The sequence below is a fragment of the Poecilia reticulata genome, chromosome 16 (genome assembly GCF_904066995.2).
Source record: "Poecilia reticulata chromosome 16, P_reticulata-male-v2, whole genome shotgun sequence".
Lineage (NCBI taxonomy): Eukaryota > Metazoa > Chordata > Actinopteri > Cyprinodontiformes > Poeciliidae > Poecilia > Poecilia reticulata.
In genome coordinates, this window is record NC_088845.1 from 4,933,471 (window position 1) to 4,957,374 (window position 23,904).

The 23,904-nt window shown below is 40.4% G+C and overlaps 2 protein-coding genes across 2 annotated transcripts; one reads left to right on the top strand and one right to left on the bottom strand.

The window, feature by feature from the left end:
- The first annotated feature begins 997 nt into the window (after nt 1–997).
- LOC103477641 (cathepsin S) lies at nt 998–7,339 on the top strand. The gene is made up of 8 exons (XM_008430874.2): nt 998–1,101; nt 3,270–3,394; nt 3,890–4,012; nt 4,672–4,824; nt 5,113–5,337; nt 6,419–6,584; nt 6,736–6,838; nt 6,999–7,339. The coding sequence occupies exons 1-8, from the start codon at nt 1,083–1,085 to the stop codon at nt 7,096–7,098; spliced, it is 1,014 nt and encodes a 337-aa protein (XP_008429096.2). The 5' UTR covers nt 998–1,082; the 3' UTR covers nt 7,099–7,339.
- A 685-nt stretch (nt 7,340–8,024) lies between these two features.
- Nucleotides 8,025–23,011, bottom strand: onecutl (one cut domain, family member, like). The gene is made up of 3 exons (XM_008430875.3): nt 22,149–23,011; nt 20,374–21,757; nt 8,025–13,308 (listed from the first exon to the last, which is right to left on the bottom strand). The coding sequence occupies exons 2-3, from the start codon at nt 21,413–21,415 to the stop codon at nt 12,998–13,000; spliced, it is 1,353 nt and encodes a 450-aa protein (XP_008429097.1). The 5' UTR covers nt 21,416–21,757; nt 22,149–23,011; the 3' UTR covers nt 8,025–12,997.
- Nucleotides 23,012–23,904: the final 893 nt, after the last annotated feature.

Below are 23,904 nucleotides of genomic sequence, written 5' to 3' on the forward strand. Positions count from 1 at the left end.
AAGAAGGTATGACTGCTTGAAAAAAAAACATAATTGAAGAAGGAGGAAAGACTTGGAAGTGTGCTTTCTCTAAGGGCTTGATATATATATATATATATATATATATATATATATATATATATATATATATATATATATATATATATATATATATATATATATATATATATATAAAAAAAATCCCTTCTCACCCTCCGCGGGTGGTCTGTTTCATCCTCTGAGCTCGGGTCCTCTACCAGAGGCCTGGGAGCTTGAGGGTTCTGCGCAGTATCTTGGCTGTGCCTAGAACTGCACATTTCTGGACTGAGATGTCTGATGTTGTTCCTGGGATCTGTTTGAGCCACTGCTCCAGTTTGGGGGTGACTGCCCCGAGGGCCCCGATGACCACAGGCACCACTGTGGTCTTCACCTTCCAGGTCTTTTCCAGTTCCTCCCTGAGGCCCTGGTATTTCTCCAATTTCTCATGCTCCTTTTTCCTGATGTTGTAGTCACTTGGTATTGCTACATCCACCACAACGGCTTTCCTCTGTTCTTTATCCACCACCACAATATATATATATATATATATATATATATATATATAACGTTTACAATTTTACTAAATAATGTACAAAATAAATGTTCACTAAATGGTACTAAACGTACTACATTATATAGATTAACTGCACACATATGTTACATCAAAATGCTATTTTACAGTTGATGAAAGCAAAGTGCAATAACTATTAGAATATTACATCAGATCAATTATATAAAAAAAACTTTTTAAAACAGAAATCATTTACATGAAAAGTATGTATAAGACCTGCTCAAAGGTTACTATTATGATGCGCTTTTGATCTGACTTACGAACCTCGTTGTAAGTTTTGAAAGAATTGCACCTGTTTTTTGTTTTTCCAGCTCTGCCATATGAGAGTCTCTTTTCTTCGGTTTAGTAATGGGTTGTTAGATTTGGTCTATACTTACCTTGTTGCGCAGCTTTCTGTTTCGAAAGAGGAAGAACTGCGACAGATCATGTGACATTTAATGCATAAAAACCAAGCAGGACATTCAGTGTGAGGAAGTTCAGTACAGAACCAGCGATGTATCCGGATGGGAAAGGTCAGTCAACACCGTTTTAACCGCTTAAATGCTGTAAATTATGTTAATATCAAGTAACTTAAGATACCGGATACCTGCTCTTGAGAGCCTCTGCCTTTACTTTCGATTTTAGGTGCTTAACCGAAGCTTCTTTTGTGTTCGGGCGTGAAGGCATTTTAATGTCGTTTTTCTGAAGCACACGGACATTAAATGAAATTTAAATTCTGTAATTCTCCAACATTGCCCTTGTTCTATTATTTTAAGTCTTACCTGAGCGCAGGTGTAGTTTAAAAAAGTTATTTTATTGTAGATATTTTGCTAAGGATTTAGCATCTCATTACATTTTCTCTTTTCCAAAAGCTTTAAAGATCAGTTTTTATCATTCGTCAATCACTTCAGCAGGTGGAAGCATAATAAAACCTAAGAGGCGAGAACAAGTCACTACGATGTTTATTGGCTTCTTTGTTTTTTTCATGGTAGCTCATTAGTTTCTAGTCACAAGATTTTTTTTTTTTTTTTAAACTGTTAACCAAATGAATTTTTGTGGAAGCGATACTTGCTGAATGTTGAAGTTCTTTCACACCCACGTACTGAAGACAAATGCACGTACGGAGGAACTGTTTGGAAAATGTGACTGGTCAAAATGTTCGAGCCAAACGTGCAACAATGAAACTGAATTACTGACTCAAACCAATACAAGACAAGACTGGGACCAGGAAATGCATCAATCAACAGAAATCAGACATGCGAGGCTTTGATGCATGAATTTATAATTTCTTATTTTTCTGTCGGATTCAAATTTGCTTTCTTTTACAAGTAATCAAATGAAGTTTATCCAAGTAAATATATTAAGTTTATTATGTTGCCATGTTAAACAAATTAATTTACTTTGACAAACTTCATTTGATTACATGTAACAAATTAATACATTTTTGTTAAGTTGGAGCTCTCTCTCTCTCTCTCTCTCTCTCTCTCTCTCTCTGTATATATATATATATATATATATATATATATATATATAAATGTGAACTTAGTACTATTTTTTTGTCCCAAAATGTATTGGTGAACAAGAACATCAAAATCAAGTTCACCAAGTGTTGCAAGTCATCAAAACACACCTAACTTCACTCCTGTTGACAGATATTTGCACAAAATAACATTAAATTACATAAATGTTGTTCATTTTCTGCAAGGAAATATATATATATTTTTTTTGTAAATAAAATTGTAGCATGATAAAGATTTCTATGTGTGGTTATTGCTGTTACCAAACTGTTTTGTAACAACTTGACATGTTCTTACCAGGAAGTACCCACAAACTCTCAGAAATCCTCTTTTGTGAACACATCGACCTTTAAAACCACAAGAAGTCAAAAAAGTTTTAATTAGATCTTTTTTTCTAGTCATCGCTGTCAGAAATCTGACATTCAGCAGCAAACCTGACATTAGGAAATGTGGCGTTTAGAGTTAATTTTCAGAATTGCAACTTTTCTATGTGGTCTGGTGACTCAGAGTTTGCTGATTTGTTTTTGTTCTCCTCTTGTACGAAAGGTGAAAAGCCAGAAAATGTTTCGTGGAGCCACACCTTCCTTTAATTACTTCCATGCCCTATTGGTTGTTGGAACAGAGCTGTTATGTTTTTCTTGTTTGTTTTGCAGTATATTGCCAGATTCATTTATGTAGAATGTTTTTAGTTGCACTAAAATAATCACAAAATTCATCTTGAATTTAATAGCTCAGAGGTTATGTCTTAGTTTACAATTATTCCACTTTGTTAAGACACTAAAAGTGAAGACTGAAGCGTGCAGTTTCACCTCGAAGGCGTTTCAACCTGGATGTTAAATGACTTTTTAACTGATAAGTGTTACTGCTTATTTAAGGCAGCGACGGGCACAACAACTACTTTTGAAAACCACTTCCTCCTACACCAGCCTGAGCACCAAAAGGCTGCTCTTCCTTTTGTGGTCTTGGTTATGTGTGACCATAAACATGTCTGTTCTGTTGAATTTGATGAATTAAAGAAGTGATCGACCTCTGTAAAGGACCGAAAAGTTGATTCTTTAAATATTGTTTTTTTATACAGAAAATGTTTGTGTGTTTCTTAGTTACAAGTTTTTCTTCTTGCATAGCAAAGCCTACATCTGCCTTATCAAAGGTCTGATGACATCCTGTGCTGTCTGTGTTTGCAGGTCTGATGTTGGGGAGCCTGCTGCTCGTCTTTCTGTGTGTGGGAGCCGTTGTCTCGCTCGACAGCAGGCTGGACAGCCACTGGGAGCTGTGGAAGAAGACACACAGCAAGGAGTATCAGAATGAGGTATGCAATTCAACATGTGTAGGCGAAGTTGGTTGTTGCATGCACCACATTTTGGATTTTCTCCTTCATCTTGGAGAAAATCCAAGATGAACACACAGCAACACAAACACTCACTCCCCTGACAAAGCCCATTCTGAAAAACGCTGCTTGTTCATGATCTGATTCTAATTTACTAACAAGATTCTATAACGAGTTTAAAATTATTCACTCCAGATTTGACTAATCTAATGTTATGTTTGTCTTAATCTAAGGTGACAAAAAAACAATTAAAGATGCTCTGTTTGTGTTTTCACAAGACCAAAGGCTTCATAAGTCACACAATGTGCTTTAATGCTTCAGTGTAAAATTATCAAAATGAGGAAAAACCAACCTTAGTAGTCAAAATGTTTAACTTGTGATAGCTGCGAATGTTAGGGAGCTTCCTTTTTGTCAGCCCACATTTCAATAACTGAAACTGTGTTTGTCTCATTTTGCTCTTTTTGTTTTATTATTTAGGAGGAGAATATGCACCGCAGGACTTTGTGGGAGAAAAATCTGATGCTTATTACTATTCACAACCTGGAGGCTTCAATGGGGTTTCACTCTTATGACCTGAGCATGAATTTCATGGGAGACCTGGTGATTTACCTCTTTCTTCTTATTTCCACATCATTCTTCAGTATTTAATTAGACTCCTAAACGAATAATCATCACAAGAATCCATATAAGTGGCTTGGATTCAAAGCTTTTTTGTAGACCGAAGCCAGAAAAGTGAAGTGTGTTAACTTAATATGAACAAGACTAATTGTAGCTTAGAAAACTTGGGTGTTTTACTTTCAGCTCAAAGTGAAGCATTGCTCAGATAGTTGTCTAAGTATAGATCTGTTAAAACTCTCAGAAGGAAGCACTAAATCCCATCGAGTAATCAACTGAAGTGAAGCGCAAACAGGAAACCAAGACCAGCGACCAGCTCTAACCTCATGTAGCTTAATAAAAATAGTAATCTAGTGATGTAGCTTGTTTTGCATTTGCTTGTTTGTTTAAATAAAATTTAAACTACAGCAAATATATATCTTTAGGCTGGTAATAAATGTTATGTTGGGTATATTTCCCAGCTGTGCTTATTAATCTTTAAGCAAATGAGCAGATTATTTGTGAACAATTTTTTCATTTATTTATATTAAATCTTAATCATCTAGAGGCATTAACACCTTTATGGTAGTATTAGAAAATAATTACAAATTCCTCTGCTATGCTGCTTCTTGACTGTCCAAACTTGTTTTTTGTTTCTTGCTCAGAGTCCAGAGGAGATCATGCAGTTTTACACAACGCTCACTCCTCCTACTGACCTCCAGAGGGCGCCATCTCCCCTTGTATGGGCCTCCGACTATGATGTACCAGACACACTGGATTGGAGAGATAAGGGCTTAGTCACCAGAGTAAAGATGCAGGTAAAACTTTACCAAACAAAACAAAATCCATACAGATGCCAAGACAAACAAAGCCCAAAGTACAACTGTACTTTTATGACTTGTTGAAAAACTTGTTTCAGTTTGCACTGTCATTGTTTGTGTTCACCTTCAGCTGAATACTTCCTGTTCTTTGTTGCTTAATCAGTTTTTTTTTTTTTTTGTTGCTGTACCATAATCATTAAATACATCCACCACTTGTGAGTCTGATGAGGTCTAAATTCTCACCTGGATTTCTGCCTCTTAAATTCAGTCTTCTTTTGAATCCAGGGCGCCTGTGGCTCCTGCTGGGCCTTCAGCGCTGCAGGGGCCCTGGAGGGTCAGTTGGCCAAGAAAACAGGAAACCTGGTGGATCTCAGTCCTCAGAATCTTGTGGACTGTTCCACAAAGTATGGCAACCATGGCTGCAATGGAGGGTTCATGCATAAGGCCTTCCAATATGTAATTGACAACCATGGTATTGACTCTGATCAGTCGTATCCATATACAGGACGGGTGAGTAACTCAATTTGACAAAACACATATGAAATGTATTTTTACATCTCTCAGTTATGATGGAATGGACTTTACTTTTAATAACTGTTACAAACAAAGGTACAAACAAAACAGAAAAATGTATTTCTGCAGTTTTAGTTAACTAAAACTGTATTTCTGCAGTTTTAGTTAAGAGTGCATAGCTCCTGAATAGCAGCCCATATTTGTAGGGCAGATACTGATGTCCTGCTTGTACATAAATTATCTTTAAAAAATGTAGCAAATCAATATACTAGCTTAATCTAGCCAGGAAGTCCCTTCCAGGTCTCCACTTTACAAGGGAGACCTGGCCAAGATCCTAAGCACACAAATCAGAACCAAGTTAAACAAAGATTTAAAAATTAAACATAAAACTGTGCAACTATTTAAACATAGTGACCAAAGAACAAAGAAGAGCATTCTTCTTTCACATAATTTGTGATAGAAATTGTTAATGAATATGGGAGTTTTAGGTTTCAGAAGTTTTTGTAAGGTTTCCCATGATCATGATGGATGGTAGAAAATGGTTGTTTTGCTCAAATCTGTCAAAAGCAAATACTGGAAGAGAGGCAAATTATTGCTACTGGAGCTGATGGAGAAATATCAGCGAGACACCAGGGAGTTTACCCAACGGAGCCTTATAAATAAAAACACATCAAAGTTGAAGTCTATGTATATTTACTGATGCCCAGCTAACTAATTCATAGAAAATCCATGGGGAATTTGCATTTGAAACTAAAGGAGCATGCTAGAATACAACAAGGTTCTTTAAAGTGGAAGAGCCTTGTATGCATGTACAGTGCAGCACTGCAATCAATCATATTCAGAAAGTTGGCTTAAGCCATGGTTTGCTTACTCCATATTGAAGTACTTATATGAATATACACTTTCAATCATTGTATAATCTAACTTACACTGACTGACGTTCTATTACAGTACAGTGTGGAAGATGATATAATCTTCATGGGAATGTAAATAGGAGCCTATATGCAACTGTAAAAATTCACAGTGTTTATATTGCTTCTTTTATAAGATTTTTGTGAATTTCTAACTGTTATTTTAGGACCAGCCATGTCAGTACAACCCTGAAACCCGTGCAGCCAACTGCTCCCATTACAACTTCCTGCCTGAGGGGGACGAACAGGCTCTGAAGGAGGGAATTGCAACTATTGGGCCCATTTCAGTTGCAATTGATGCCAGGCGACCCAGATTTGCTTTCTATAGAAGTGGTAAATTAGATGTCATTACATGATTTGGTTATTATAAACAATTAAATATTAATTTACTTTTTAGTAGCCCTTTCTAGTACAAATTAAGTTATAAAAGTTTCAAATTGCCTGAAAAAACAAAATGCCAGGGATGTTTTTTTTTTTAATTAAGGAGTTTACGATGACTCAAGCTGCACCCAGAATGTGAACCATGCTGTCTTGGCTGTGGGCTACGGCACGCTGGATGGACAAGATTATTGGCTGGTAAAGAACAGGTGAGACATCGTGATGGTCCTGAAATTCTTGCTAACTTTTTAAAAGTTGGAAATTAAACCAGAATTTTTTTAATTATTTCCAAAGAAGAGGGAAGAATTGGATGTATTTTTTATATATATTAAGTTGCTAAAACTATGTTTGCTGCTTTTTCCCATCCAGCTGGGGAACTTCTTTTGGAGATCAGGGCTACATTCGGATGGCACGCAACAAGAACGACCAGTGTGGGATTGCTCTGTACGGTTGCTACCCCACCATGTGATAATAAAGGGAATGTAAAAAATAAAATAAAAAACAGTATAATTTGAGTGTTACTACAAGTAATCAAATACTAAGGTTTAAAAACGGCACATTTGATGTTTTTCTTCCTTTGGTCTAAAGTTCATTATTTTAAATTTTTTCTACATGTGTAAACAAATACATTATATCTCGGACTGTATGCTTGTTTTTATTCAAACTGTTTGTATTTTTTGATTCTAGAATAAAAAGATGTTTTAACTTTCCTGGTGTGTTTTTTTTTTATTAAAAGACATTCAGTTTAAAGATACACAGAGTCTCTAAAAGCTAATGAAGTTTAATGGTTATGACCCCTTTCAGTAGGATAAAGCAACTTTGTACAAAAATGATTCTGAAATGGGTCAGGAAACACAAAAGTTGACTTAGCTACCAAATTCAATCTAACTGAGCATCTGTGAGATGTTGGGGACAAATAAGTCCAATCTGAAATAAATATACACTGCTCAAAAAAATAAACGGAACACTTCAGTGTTCACTTAAATGTTAAAGTGTTCCCTTTATTTTATTGAGCAGTGTATATATATTTACACATTAAACACATTATATTTTAAAATATTCATTATAGTTGATACAAAAAACCAAGAACTAACCTAGAAGATCATCATTTGGATCATATGTTTTTTTTTTACTTCAGATTTGTCTACAGAAAATGTGGATTTAATAATAAGCTATTTTTTTATTAATTGTAATAAATCAGGTAAAAAATAACAGAACCAAATTCTTTAATATTACTCTGTAAAAAAAATCTATTTATAATATGAATTACTGGAAATAAACTTGACCTAAATTCACAATTTCCTTTAAAACAGAGTAAATACATGGCAGTCCTTCAGTTACATCCATTAAACGTCAGAGAGGCCTAGTCAGAATAAAGAGGACAGAGCCCAGCAGTGGGTTACAAATGAATCATTTTTATTTTTTAGTGCAACATCACAACAAACAATTTTCACATGAGGTATTCAAAGGGATTTTTCTTTAGTTGTTGATACAAAACGTCCCACCATGATTGATGTTTAAAGTGTTGTGTATCTTTTTTCTTTTAAAGCCTTTGGTTGGTTAGCCACATTCATTAGTTAAGTCTAACACATGGACAAGAATGGCACAGTAAAGCATGGTGGGTCGATGAGTCCAAGCTGAGGTAGCGCCAACATTTCCCTCAGCCTGTCCTCAGTTAAAGCTTTCTGTATGGATTTCATTAATTCCTACTTACAACAGTGGGATCGAACAGTATTTCAACTACACTAAACATTTGGAAATAACAGGGGAAGGGAAAGGGTGGCTTACAAATGTGGAAAAATAGCTTCTGTCTCCTTTGACCTTTCCTTTTTCTTATTTCGGGATGAAGGCTTGATTCTCGGGGGATAATTCTAGTTTATGGAAAACAAGGAATAGGCAACGTTGATTACAGCAAGAACCTCCTTGCTTAGATTGTCACCTCCTTCTTTTTTGGTCTTGAGAATGATTTCATATATATATACAGAACATGGATCAATGGGACTCTAGCGTACTGGAGTTCAGCTTTGGCTGGATGGGAGCCTCATTCAGGCTCCTGTTTCGGATTGATTCCAGCACATTTGGTTTGGAGCAAAAGGCATGAAGAAGAGACGGATGGACAGACAAGATAGATAGATAGATAGACAGACAGACAGACAGACAGACAGACACCCTGACAGGATGGATTCTTTGGTTAAGGAATATCTTTGCCACACAACAACTCACACAGTTGAGGTAGATGGGTAAAGTCTTTGTGTACACAGGGCAGGAAGGCGGGGACAGACACGGACACACTAGGGTTTCCAAAGTCCAAAAGACTTCCATCTGAAGACGTGGCCTCATGCCAGTTTCTCAGTTCCAGCTATACATAAAACTGTTTTCTGTAACATAAAGACTCAGCAACCCCTCCGGTGCTATTTTTAATCCTCTGAGTGCTACGGTCAGCTCTAATGGGGAACCGTTAAAATGATTCAGCAGTTACCCATTCATCTTTGGTTGTTTTCTTTTTGTGTTAAAAAACAAAAATAAAAGAAAATATTGTTTGTATTATTCTGAAAGGATGACTTATATTTAATTTCTGCTATTTTACCATCAACATGCAGCTCAGGTTTCTGTCTCAGAGTTTCTGAAGAAGACACTAGGGGGTGCCGCAAGTTAAAAAGGCGAAGGAATCACCTGCAGCATGGAGGGGTGTGTTCAGCCCTCCCTGCTGCCTCTCTGCTCACAGACAGAGAAGGAAGAGGCTTTCTGCTTGACACGGAGCAGAAGGTGGCTCAATACAAACAGATCTTTCTCCATTTTAGGCTCCCAGTCAGAGAGACAAAGAGGAACCTGAAAGGTGTCACCTCAGCTTTGAGACGATGACAGTGGTGAGTAGAGGTCGGCAGAAGATCCTTCAAGCTCTTTTATTTTGAATTTTTTTCACCCTGATACTGACTTGACCACTCACCCCCACCTCTGCCCCCCCTTAGCTCTCAGCATGCTTACAATTGTCACTCATTAAAGTTTAATTCAGCTCCATGCCCCGGTCCTCCAACACCTCCTGCTCCTCAAACAACCCCCCTCCCCTCCATCCTACTTTTTTCTACACACACACACTACCATCCTCATCCTGGATGATTCAGCCTCCTCTCTGATGTCTCACCCACTCCCTCCACCCCTTTCTGAATGCCCCCCTAAAGCCCACAGGTCTGGCCAACAGCAGACCTCAGTCCAGAAACCCAGAGAGGAGACGGGATAAAAAAAGCCTCCACTTTGAAGTCCACGAAAAAGTCGATGGCCTCTTTCATGACCGCTCGTCTTTCAAGTGCACGCTGTGAAGGGGGCTTCACCGATCCGCCCCCTTTCTAGGCGTTAAAGACGGAGAAAGAGAGAGAAAATGAGAGAGGGGGTTCAGGGCAAGAAAAAAAGGCCGTGTCAGCCTCGCTGATGGTTGGAAGCGTTTCCGCAGGGGGTCGGAGAGTGAGGTCTTCAGTGACTGTCCTAGTTTAAGCCTCCAAACAAACAAAACACTAGGAAATCTAAACAGTTGTGCTGTGCTAGTTGATCAGGCAACCTCGGAAGTTGATGAAGTTGCAAGACAATTAGGAAGGGTTGTTTAAGAAGTCCCTACTACAAAATGTAGATAATAAAATAAGTCCAAGGACTCTACCAAGAGACTAGGAAAGATGGACACCAGAGGTGTTCAGAGGATGTGGACGTTCTCAGACACTTAGGAGCAAAGGATGGTGTTTAAGACTTTCTGCACTTACTTTCTGAAATACTGCTACAACAAAGTTGAGAAAAATATGAAATATATCTTAATATCAACAAGAACCCATAAAAAACAGGAGTAAACTGAAAAAAAACCCTGTTGGAACTAAGAATGGGCTGGTTTGTGAAATCAGAGTATATGCTTTCAATATTTAAAATCGTCAACAATACAATTTCTATAATTCAAAATCCGTAAAATTTTCCTGAGAACATACTCATGTGACTGGGTTTTAATCAATACAGTAACATAAATGACCCTCCCCCACCTGTTGCTGTGAACTGACATCAGCTGTCTTGAACTACACTCGTAAACGTTTTACCATACTGATATATTGATCCTTACAACATTGGATCAAAATTAAACTACTGAACTAGCTGTTATGAATTGCAATTAAAATGCATAAGGAATAATTGTTTCTCAGTTTTAAATAACAGCAATGCATGTTTTACATATTTGCCACAAGTAATGTTGTTATACTGTGATACTCTCATACCGGCCCATGCTTAGTTGGAACTGAGATAACTGTCAGAAGGGCCTGGCGTGTGTGGGACGGCGACATTACACATAGACGGGAGTTCCTGCGCTGCGCCGTGGAGGAGTTTAGGTGAAGGAGAGACGGCGGTCACAGCCATGCAAGTTGAGCCGAGCAGCAGCAGGCAGGTTTGCATGTGACCAGGGTGGACTCCCACTTTCACCTCAGACAACGCTTTAAGTGGGTCCCCAGGCGCTTCATCCCACTCCTCCACATGGCATCGGTCTGAATGTAACTTTAACAAGCAACTCGTGAACCCAGGGGATGCCACATCACCGTTACCGTCATCTATAGCGTAATTATTTCTAAATATAATCACAACATTCAAACAAGCTTTGGCCTTGGCATTAAGAGAGGACAGCAGAGACATTTGCGAGAGTAAAGAATTCCCCATTTTCCTACAAAAATAAAAAAGAAAAACAACCAAAACAAAAAGAAAAACGGAAAAAAAAGGCCAGGCCTTTTAGGATAGAAAGATAGAACATCACATGGCGGATTGGGTCGGGTTTGGGTTGGGATCAGGAACTGGGTTTAGGGATTCAGGTCGTACATTCAGGGAGGCAATGTTAATCTTTGGTATTACGATGGGTTTCTACAGCTAAAAGTGCCCATCAGAAAAAAGTCTTCAGTTTCACACAGACATACGGAGCATTGTTAAATAAATACTTACAGTATATAGATAGCATAAATAAATTACCAAATAAATACAGAGAGGAACACAAAAGGAAAACCATAAATACACAAACGCAGTAATAAATACCATAAATCAGATCAGCAATTGCATTTGAAATGTTCTTGGTTTGATTTCGCTATTGGCTATAAGAAGGCGTGTGAAAGCCTTTCCTTTGCAGACCAAAACAAAAATTAACAATGACCTTCAGCAGGGCTGAAACAAACCGCCCCACTCTTCCAACATGTTTCCTATAAATAGGGCGATGTGCTTGAAATCTGTACAAAAAGGGCAGAAAGAATCACATTCCTCCATTTTCTAGACATCTGTTAAAAAAACACTTCAGAATGGAGCAGAGGTGAGTACAGTTATTTGTAAATGAGCTGAAAAAAATACTAAAATCTCACTATACACTGTGTCAGGTGTACCTCTTTTCTATGAAACTGTTTGTGTTCAAATTTATTTATTTTTTTTCTCTTTTTTGTGGCTTGATTTTGAGTCAAAAAAATGGCTGAGGAGCTCTTTTGTGGAAGCTCAGCGACAGTCTTAAAGCTAAAACGGTTGCATCAACAAGTTTGTTTCCGCCGCGTCCTACTTGCGTTTATTGATTCTGTACCGGCATAATATCGCCGATCCCCCCTGAAACCTCTGATTAATTCAAGGCGAGACCGTCCCGACAAAATGCTGCAGATGCTCTCGGTGATTTATGATTGACGGCTGGGATTTACAGACGCTAACAGAACCCCGTCCTGATTATTCCAGGCTCCAAATTTGAAACAGCACCAAAACAGTCCTGGGAACCATCACCATGGAAACACATGCTAAGAAGGGGGAATTGACTTCATCACAAAAAAATAAAGGAATAAAAAAACTGCCTCTTCTTCCTCTTTCACCTTGATTCTTGAGGAAAAATAGGAGCACGGGGAGAGGATTAATATCTTTGGATGACGGTGAACACTTTTGATTAAAAAGTTACACAATGGAGCTCTCCAGGTGTGAGTAAACGGCACCTCTTGATTCTTCACGTTTGGAGAGATGGGGATAGATTTGAAGGTACATCAAAGTATGCTTCCTCCTGATTTGCAATACCCTCATTATCTCTAATCTACATAATCAAAATAATGCAATGAGATGGTGTCTATGTGAGGGTGTTAATCTTCTTCGCACCCTTGACTATACAAGCAGGACCTCACATCCTGCAATTTTTATCATTCTAGGCATTGCCTCCTTCCATTTCAAAGAGGCAATTGACTTTGGTTTGGGAAAATGCTTCATAAAATTATCTGCAACAGCTCCGTCACTCCTTCTGATAACGAGGAGGACATTTGTAACGCCTGATCTCCACCTAGACCAGTCTATGTGCCCCCCTTGCTCCCTCGGCGACTTCCCCAACACACCTGCGGGACAGCCCATCATCACGCGGTGCTGCAGGACACCGCGGAGGAGGAAACGCTGGAGCCCGAGGAGCCGGTGGAGGAAGGGCGGCCCTCATCGGCCCACTTGTTGAGGTTGCGTCTGCGGGCGTTCATGAAGAAGTTGCTGACGGTGGAGAGCTCCAGGCCCAGCTGCTGGGAGATGGTGACCTGCAGTTCTTTGGTCGGGCGGTGGTTCTCCCTGAAGATGGCCATGAGCGTGCGCCGCTGCAGGTCGGTGAACACCAGCCGGGTGCGCTTCGGGCCCTGGTTGCGCTCCAGCTTGCTTTGCTCCTGCTCCTTGCGCTTGCAGGCTGCAGGCACACGGATGGGAGATGTATTAGAGGGAGGGAGGAAAAGGGGAGGTGGGCTAGCTAACAGACTGGCTGGCTAACTAGGACAAATGGATTAAGCTGAGGGAAAGTGGATTTGTTGAAAGAAAACAGATTAGCTAAGCAACTTTGATTAGGTGAAAGAGATGAATCAGCAACTTGTTTCATTGTGCAGTGGAGGAATCAAGACGTTCAATCTTTCACATCTTGTTGCCAGTGAGCTGCTGGTGGCGGCTGGGGAAATAAAAAAAAAGCAAAAAGCACGTCCAGGCCAAAGCTTTGATGTTTCCATTGTTTGTTTTTAAAGGCTCTATAATTACTTTCAGAAAAAAAAGTTTTCTTTTTTAGTCAGATCTAACCAGGAAAATAAATCCAAAACCGATTATTGGTATTAACTATGTGATTTAAAGACATAGAGGTATAAAAATTATTTCTATGCACAAGATTTGTTATTGAAACTATTTTCAAGCATAATTGTTCTGTTTTCTCTATGCTTAATTGAGTATAATATTTTGTTCATGTTTTAGGGATTTTTGAAATGTCATTGTTGCATTGCCTTATTCCAACATTTAATTTGTATGAGATTCAAGCAGCTCAATGGATCACTGTTTTAAAACAAATTTAAACTAAAATGTTCAATAGGATCTAAATGCATAATCTTAAGCTAAATAGTAAATTATTCTTACTTCTGTGAACATTAATACTATACATTGTAGCTATAATTTGCCCCCTAGATTTACTGTTATCAGCTTCAGCTTAAGTAAAAACTTATAGTAAACATCCACTAAATTTCACTGCAGTTTTTAAATAAATATCCATAATGACACCTTTTTGTATTTCTGCTCTTGATACAGGACCTGGTTCAATAGTTGGGGTATCTGCTCAGACGGAGCCTGCAGTCAGCTGCTTTATGCCGCTCAGAGCTCATTTAAAGGTCTGCATGAATTGTACAGTTTCAGTCTAAGCACCATGAAAACTTATCTGAAAATCATTCAAAGGACATTGAATCCTCTTTACAATTTGAAAAATGCAATTTTTAAAAACCTTGATAGGCCTTGACACTTCTAATCAACCCATGCAATTTCACAACCGTAGGAAAGCAGACATGTGAGCTTTAAATGACTAGTTCACCTAAGGGTTAATAAAAAAATATCATCTTTGCAAAAGAGAGAAAAATATATTTCAAATGTATTAACTGGTGCCACTATTTAGATAGACCTTTCACATTTCTATTCATTTATTTCTGAATCTGTGCTCCAGAGGATATTAACATCCATTGTTTCTTGTTAAAGAGTTAAAGTTCTTGATGCTCAATAGTGCAAACAATGAGGTGAAAAAGTCCTCTGGTGATTCATTTGTTTTAAATCTATCTATATATATATTTTTTTATTATTTTTCCATGTCAGCCTTGAATACATCAACAACAAAATGAAAACCCTAGGTCTGGGTTAAACACCACTGCAGCCTGCGCAATCATATAATCAATGCTTGCTTATGAGAAAGTGTAAAAATCTAAAAGATATAAAATTGCCCTGCCAAATAAACCAGCGCAGCTCAGAGAGAAACGAGAAGCAGCCCTGAGTGTGTGGGTTGAGCGCAGATCCATTTTGAGCCTCAGACGAGCATTTTGAATTCAAGCTGCATGTTCCTCTCTGCATATCCATCGCTGAACCCTTCACCTCTAACACGCTGTAATTCTGTATTTACAGGAAACACAACACCAACCTCTGCCTTTATGCGCCGAGCCAACTCCCCACCACCCCTCCTTGCTCCACTTCCCTCTTCCTCTATCCATCTCCTTCCACTTCCTCTCTTCCTCCTCCCTTTTTCCCCTTAGTGGACGCTACAACATCATTAGCTTCACATAAAAGTCCTTTACATGTGGCGGCGGTGAGTGAGTAATAATCACTTTAAAGCTGAACTCGTTTATTTTCTGTTTAGGCGAGGTGACGTCAGGGGTGAGCGAAACGAGCAGAGTCGGCATTGCCCAAGGTGTTTTGATGCCTTAAGTGGGACTAAACATATTTAGGGGAGTCGCGCAATTACCTAAATGCACACTTTTAAGAGGTTTCAATCAGCACTGTGTGGTTGTTTTGCTGATGGTATCAGATGCATTTGTTAGAGTAAGCAGCAGAGTACAAAGCACAGCAGAGCAAACACATGCACACCGAGGCCCAAAAAAAAAATATACTAAATTTTTTTATGTTTTTTAGATGTTAAAACTGTATTAAAACGTTTTTTTTATATATTTTTTTAATTGGCATGGTATAATTAGGCCTGTTATGATAACAAATTTTGCTGAATGGTAATTTGTCCCAGCAAATATTGCAACAACCGATAATATTGTTTTGAGGCAATTTTCTAGAAATATATTGATAATGACATAATAATGTAAGTTCCTCCTCTCAAAGAACAGTAAACTTTAATTTTGTTAAGAACATTTCACATACAAGACATTTTAAATAAATAAATAAAACAAGAAAATATACGCTTACCACCAAAACAATGAATGAAATGGATTATGACTGTCTTTCAAAAAATATTAATCATCAGAATGGGAATTATCGAGGTTGTTTTAAATTATCATGTGATTAATTGATTAATTATTGCGACAAGCTTGGGAAAAATATACAACTAAAACTATAAATCAAATTTCACTTGATCTTTTAAACATTAGATTCTTTTGACCTTTTAATATAAAATCAGCCTTGACTTAAAATAAATTTAAAAAACAGTTATTTAAATTTGCTTTTTGTTTACTTAAATGAAGAAACTGTCTGAGTATTTCAGGGAAAATGAAAGTGAAATTACTCTAATTTTAAAATGAACTTCTTATGTAACAATTCTTATATTTATTGTATCACAAAGATACATGTTTAGTTCTAATACTCAGATAAATGCCTTTCCAAAATGGAGAGCCCAGCAAGTAATAACTTTAACCCCTTCATTTGAAACTCTAGCACACACACACACACACTCAATTCAGTTCACACATGCTACAAACGTAGATTTTATAAACCACCGATCCTGCCTTTTTCTCTCACAACAGCTCTGACACGTCCAATTGATTGGTCTACAGCTTCCCATTGAGAAACATATCAAGGCTGCTGATGGTGTTTACTGTATGACCAACTCTTCACTCCTCCAACTCGCACCAGCAAATTTCTCTCATTAGCAGGGTGCTTGAGAAACAACCATGACCTCACTCCGCCGCCTTTCCCATTTTCCACACGAGTGCCGTCGCAGCGGCAGCACCCCAGAGCCCCCCGCTCCACGCCCCCACCAGCCCGAGAGATGCTGTTTGCCGCCTTTCGTGCCTTCAGGGGCTTTAGGTCAAGCCAACTTTGTGAAACTTAAGCACTCAAGTAGACCTGAATAAATCTGTATCATGAATTCCCTGTGAACATTCAACTTCAAAATCATTATATGAAGGAAATGTTTTGACTTGGGGATGTGCTCTTGTCAGCTTGAGATTACAGGAGTCTGTTTGGCTTTTAGGGCATCAAGAGCTCGTTTGCATTTCTGAGAGTTATCGAACCACGTCTCATTAAAATCTGAACAGGCCGAGATGTCAGCGGTGTGTCAATATCACCACAAGTACATTTCTTTTTTTTTTTTTTTTGTGCAAATGCTACATTTTTTTACTGCTGTTACACCACTTTCACTGTCAATATTTGTTGGTTGGGGGGTTGGGTGTAAGGTGTATAGTGTACATACTGTGGTGCACTCTCAGCTTATGTAGTAATGAAAGGAATGACATGATAGTGCAGACTAGCTTCCTTGTAGCTCGGATTTATGGCTTGTTGGAGTAGCCGCTGTGTCCTGCCGCTCTCCTCCTCCTCCATCCCGTTCTCGCCGCTCTGCCTCACAGACGATCATAACGCCAGCCATTAAGTAAATGCTTCCTTATGCTGTAATCATGTGTAAAAGGCTCACAATTACCATGCTATAAATCCACAGCACTGGGGCTACTCCTGAAGATATAAATATTCCCCTATAGGCTTCTTATGATCGTGGGAACAGCCCCTAATCATGATGTATGCCCCTGTCTCGTGTTGCTGAAACGTGATCGAAAGTCCTTTCCCTACCCCCCGGCGTCCAAACCTACACCCCCCCCTCCCTTCCAGCTAGAACCCCTCCCTGCCTCCTTCCCCATCCATGTTCACCCCCCTGCCCCATCCCCAGCCCACCCCCTGCTGATTTCTTGGGCCAGGGGCTGATAGAAATTATTGATTAAATCTGTGCAGCTCAGACTTCTCGACCCATAGAGGCTGGTTAACCCCTTCAGCACTGAAGTGGGGGAAGCTGCAACAGTCGGATACACAAAATAAAATAAAATACACAACAACAGCAGCAAGCCGGAGCCGTTTGCTGGATGTTGCATGGCGAATGCAGAAGAAGCTGATTCCCGATATGCAAATGGAATCGGCTTTGACCTTTGAGCCTCACCAGCCGAAAGTAACCTGTACACAGCGAGAGCTGGATGAGGCGATGCGGTTTGCATTGCTGTTGGGGGTTGGTGCAGTGCTGGAGCCAACACGTAAACCGCATTGACCTTTCTTTTTCATTCAGACCTTTAGTCAAGGGCTTCGGCCATCATCTTTAAAGTTATAGTCTCTGATCCCCTGCTTGACTTTAAGTGTCGGAGCTGTGTGGTCTTTATCCTGCCTTCTTCTCCAGCTAAATCCTGATTGCCTCCTCCACAGTCTGAGGTTGGCCTGTAGATGCATCTCATATACAGTGCAGCAATCAATGGAGCGCACACACATGCACACAAACGAGCTACTGCAGATAAATCCGAGGGATCACCTCCTCCATGTTTTGCAAAGTGTCTCTGCAGAAAGATGGTTATTTGAAAAGACAAAATGGCAGCAAGTGCATTCCATAATTACAGTGCGTCGAGCTTCAAGGGGAGCTCTGCAGCTCTCCATAGACGACACACAGTTATGGAAATAAGATAACGCTCCCAGCACACTCTGAAGGGCCTTCTATGTATTTAAGTGACTGCGGCATTAAGGGGGGGATCATCTTAAAACTTGAGGCGTGGAGCAAAGAGCACTTGAGCTACCTTCAGACTGGGGAGCACAGGGCACCGCACATTCTAATTCCAGTCTCGATTCGCCGATGCGGCCGAGGTGTGTGTGGGCAAAGCGTGCTGCTCTTTCCCATGGAAATCAATAGCGGCTTGTAATTAAACAAAAGGGGGTTGGCCGGGCGAGGGGTGGGGGGAGAAAAAAACAACAACCCCCTACGGAAAGTAGGTTATGTAGAAAAGTGCCGAGCTGTCTAAATTGTGGCTTTGCCAGGAACTAAATATGCAGTTTTAGAGTGTGTGGGAGCAGAGGGAGAGAGAAGCAATGTCAAACATTAAAACACTTCTCTGTGTAGGCTTTAATTTTTTATGAGTCTGATTGATCGGCTGCTGAGACGTGGCGCTCCGACCCGTCGAAATGTTTGTGTTTGTAAAGATGAAGGAAGAGATGCTGCAAATAAAGACAAGTGAAGTGTGCTAGTTTTCTGCTAAAAAACAACAAAGGGTTGATTTGATTTTGATCATGATAGGTTGTTTTTTTTTACAAAGCACAGAGAATTTTGCATACAAAGCAATCCATACTGCCCAGGATTGGATTAAACAAGCCGACACTTTAGTCAAATTACAGAACAAACCCTGAGATAACTCATCTCCAGATAAGAGGTTTAGTCGTGATTGCCGTGACGTTTCACTGAATAGAGGATGTACACATGTGCTCTCAGAGTTGAACAATCAAGGATCAATAATTGTGAAGGGATTGCAAGAGTGCACAATCATTACCTATGAACCCCATTGTGTTGTTGGGCTTAATCAGTCGAGCTGCTGACAGAGAGCGAAAAAGGCAGTGATGAACCGGACAGGCTCGCACACACGTACAGCTCACAGACCCCTACAGTGAGCACACACACACACACACACACACACACACACACACACGTCTACGCTCATCTCATATTACTGCGCTCACTTGGATTTCTCTCTGTGCTGCGTGTATCAGATGGGCCTCCGTCCCTATGGAGGAACAACACTGTAACACGGCACTGTACAGCGTACAGTCGTGTCTTCAATCCATGTCCCAGAAGAATATTAAATGTCAAGCAACAGATTACAATGTGCCTTTCAAAAAAAAAACTAATCTTTGCCTTTTTCAAATATATACAAATGCTATCGAGTAGCCAAGAGGTAAATGATTAGAGAATTTTTTTTGAAAAACACAAAAGGAGATTTTGATCCTGAAGCCCAATTTGTTTCCATCGTCTGCGACCGAAAACACACACAAAAAAATCCTCAATTAATTTTTGAGTGAACATCACAAATCCGTTGAGACCAGGTTTTTCTTCCTAAGCTAAAGTGAGGTGCTTCACCACAAGCAGAACGTTTGTATTTAGTCTTGCAGTAATTGCCTCAGTGACGACGTTGATAAAAGACGTCTGGCAAAAGCTCAACTGTGATTTGCATCAGGTGCCTCGCCAAGTCATCTTCAGGCAGCCTCTGAACAGATATAAATCACCGCTCAAATTAATCAATCGCTCCACAAAGGTATATCTCGTGCAAATTATTTGGTGGGCTCAAAAGCGATTAAATTTCCAACCGCTGCTCACGCTGATCTTCATGGTTCATTTGAGAGGAGGGCAAATGTCTGAGCCTTTTTTTTTCTGATGTTGTAGCTACTGTACAAATCAATAACTGTTTGGGAGCAAAATAAACAAAGGAATAGCACATATGGCCCCTTTCTGGCTCAGACTGTCCTGGATACTCTTATTATCAATACCTTATGAGCTTACAAGACAAGCCAGTGGTACGTTCTCGGTGCGAAAAACAGAAACATCCCTATGATGCTTCATGCTTTTCCTCATATGTCAACCTGAGCTGCATACTGATCACTGGAGAGGAAGAATTTTTTGGGAAGATATAAAGAGGACTGGCGTTAGGGGAAAACAGGAGGGAAGAGTGTGTTTTTGTTTGAGTGTGAGGATGCATGTGTGAGGCATACAGAGAGCAAAGCTAGATCTTACCCTCCAGCCGGAGTGAGGCCATTCTTTGAAACTCGGGCTCCTGCAGCCAGCGAGACATCCTCTTGAAGGTCTCGCGGCCAGACTTGAGTTTGCCCCAGGGCTTGGGGTTCCTCAGGAGGTCAGACAGTGTGCCCTGTGACCTACACAGGACCCTCTCAGCAAAGATGGCTTGGGGGATGCTGTAGCGCTTCAGCTCGGTGATGATTCTTTGGGCCACATCCCGGGTGTTGATCTCCTCTCCGCCTCCGCCACCCTGCGAACCCGGCAGCATGCCCTCGCCAGGTGAGGATGAGGCGGGCGATGAGGAATGTAGGTGTTCGCCCATCTTGGCTGACTGCTGGCTTGGGTGATGGTGAGGTTGGTAATGCTGGCTGTAGATGTGAGGGTGGTGGTTAGGGGTGTGCTGGTGAGCCTCTATCTTGTTCAGCTGATGCCCAACTGACACTTCGCCACCTCCCAGGCCTGGTGGTGACATCTCTCTGCCAAAATCTGACGCCCGACAGAAGAGACTCCCTCCGTGGACATCGTAGCCGCTGTGGAGCATCTGTCCACCGTTGCCATTGGGACTGTTGCCCAGACTGCCGTAGCCATGCATGGAAGAGCCCAGACCTGACCCCGTGGTGGGGGGCGTCAGGCTTTGGGTCATAGCCAGCTCCTTTCCGTACGGGTTGTAGAAGTTGGTGCTGAGGCCTCGATCCTCGCGCATCAGGGTGAAGCTGCCGATGACGTTGCTGACAGGGAGGCAAGGGTGATGGTGGTGATGGTGGTGATGGAACTTGTCATCAAAGGGCTGCAGAGGGGTTAGGGTGGTGTAGGTGCTGCCTGAGCTGGACGGGGAGTCGCCGCTGTAGCCCAGGGCGGACATGGAGTGGTCGTATCCTGATGGACGGGGCTCGGGTTCCAGGGACATGGAGGAGCTCCCGAGGGAAGGCCTGGGGAAGGCAGCAGAGAGGTCCCGTGTGTGCAGCATGGCCCTGCCATCCTGGCTGTGAGCCAGATCAGAGTGGCTGTGCAGGGACATCTCCCCTAGACCCCCATCCATCTTCAGTTTCAGCAAATAAATGTGTGTTTCTAGTCTCTGCGTGCTGTTGCTCGAACTTTGTTATTGTTGTTCAACAGCCAGGCTAACAGTCTGGAAGGTCTCTTGTTACACCAGACTATGGATTTATTGATTTGTGAATTAATTGATTTCCGGGCTTACGGGGTGTCTAATTAATTATCTGATAACATTAAGTAGTGTCTTCAAACTCCCTCAAAGTCCCAGAAAACGAGCTTGGAACGGCATGGAGAGCCTCGGCGGGTTATTTTATTCTCACTTGTGCATCTGTTTGTGTCTTTGGTGCTCAGCTGGGGTCTCCGGCTGGAGCCTCGATCGCTTTTGTGCCTGCGTGCGACAAGACAGCTGCTGTTACCCCCTAAATCTAAACTTCCATGGATGCACAGAAAGAAAAAAGAAACATTGTGTTTTTCCTCTTTCTTGTTTACGTTATTCCACACATTTAAATTTCAAACAATAACAGTGGGTTATCGAAAGACCTCATTTCTACGCACATTCAACGAGAAAGCCACGAGATGAGAACTTCATTAATTTTATCCTCGTCTCATCTTGTAAATTATTTCGATTTTCTCGCCGCTGCATGCAAAGTAATATTCTGTAGAAAGAGCGCACATATGATGTCCTGCAAATTACCAGTGCGCGACATGAAAGATGTTTTACCCACCAAAAACATCGCGCTACCGCCAGCATCGACTGCTTAAAAGATGGAAAATCCTACCTTTATTTATCCGCTTCTCGGAGCGCATCCACGGCTGCTGTCCGCCCTGTGCATCTCTCCGACTGTGTCGCCGAGCAGACCTACAGATTCACACAATTGGTCCGCTGCGCCCCGGGGTGCTACATCCACCAAAAACCACGCACGGCGCATAAAAACAGGGAAAATAAAGGAAACAACATCTGCGATTTCAGATGAAATTCTGGATCTCCGCTTGTTTTTTGTGTTGTTTTGGGGTTTTTTTTTTACTCCTAAGACAATCTCCGGGTCCACGCTCCGTGTTTTCGCTCTGTTACCAGCACTTCTCTTTTTCTTTCATTATCTCGTGAGATTTTCCTCCTCCTCCTCCTCTTGCCTCTCTGCCTGCCACTTCATCGATCTCACCACCAACTCTTTCTCCTCCTCCTCCTCCTCCCTCTGCTCGCATTGACTCCCAGCTTTCAGTGCGTCACGGCCTTAAAAATCTGACAGATGTGCGATGAAATTCCTACTCCAATTAACCCTTTCTCTCCGGGGGGAGGAGGAGGAAAACATGGGAAGAGGAGGGGTGTGTGTGTGTGAGTGTGTGTGCGGAGGTGGAGATGCTCTTTCTCATAACCCCACAGGTTAAGCCTCCTTCAGCTGATTGCATGCACAAACTTATGAATTATGTGAGGACATTTTGCTTTATCGCGCCTGATCAATTGGTTTTATGGCTGCATAAAATCGCTTAGTGCTTTTTTATGTAACAGGTAATGCTGCAGCTGCTTTTGTCACTGTGCAACATTATGCGGACGTTTCATAAAGAAGGATTGGGAGAACAAAGAAGTTACTGAAATAGCGTTGGTATTTGAGCTTTGAAAACCTAATTGTGTGGATCAGAGCCGGTCCAATGCTGTTTGAGGTCCTGAAGAGAATTGAATTCGGGGGCTCATTTCAGCTAAGCATGTTTTTATTGTTTTAACTGAAAAAAAAAAAAAAAAAATATATATATATATATATATATATATATAAGGCAAGTATTTAGTGTTCAAGGAATATACAATGTGTGACCTTAGAGTTAGTGGTGCAGAATTCTTATCAGTTCTATGCTGTACATCATGTTATGGTACTATAATTTAATTTGGAATAGTATTAGTTAACCAAAAAAAAAAAAACGTTCTGATATCATGATGTTAGCTTAACATTAGTTCACTGTAATGTAATAACACAAGACCTATGTTTCTATGGACTTTCTGCTATTTTAACAATTTACAGTTTATATTTATTTTTGTTGCAATATACATCTAACATTACCATGATATATTTTTGGAACTGGAAGGTAATGTCTGCTACACAATATACTGCTTTAGCTGAATTTACAGTGCTGCTATTGATTTCACTTGATTTATATCTCAACAGCGAACAACACAAACTGTATTTAAGCTTATGTTAAAAGTTCTAAGTTCTAGTTCTAAGATAAAAATTCAGCTGCCGCTTTGAGAACTACATTTTATTACTTCTTAATCATTAAAAAAATGTCCGCAAATTTAGAAACTGTTTCTTTCAAAAATCTAATTTGGATAATTTCTTGGAAATCCAGTAATTTCTGATAATAGTTTTTTGTTTTTTACTTATTTAGTTTTATGTGGTGGTAGAAAGGTAGAATGCAAAAAGAGTCACTCAGTAAAGTGAATTACAGAAGCGTTACATTTATAAATATGGCGACTTTCATGCGCTTGGGAGCCCTCTGTTGGTTCGGAGGCCCAAAACAGCTGCTTAGTTTGCTTTTGCCTTGGGC

Bases quoted from the DNA above. Each gene is read 5' to 3' on its own strand.
- LOC103477641 (XM_008430874.2), top strand. The intron at 3,395-3,889 runs GTATGCAATTCA...TTTATTATTTAG, and splicing joins GCAAGGAGTATCAGAATGAG to GAGGAGAATATGCACCGCAG. The intron at 5,338-6,418 runs GTGAGTAACTCA...CTGTTATTTTAG, and splicing joins CGTATCCATATACAGGACGG to GACCAGCCATGTCAGTACAA.
- onecutl (XM_008430875.3), bottom strand. From the start codon at position 21,415: ATGGATGGGGGTCTAGGGGAGATGTCCCTGCACAGCCACTCTGATCTG. The intron at 13,309-20,373 runs GTAAGATCTAGC...GTGTGCCTGCAG, and splicing joins GGCCTCACTCCGGCTGGAGG to CCTGCAAGCGCAAGGAGCAG.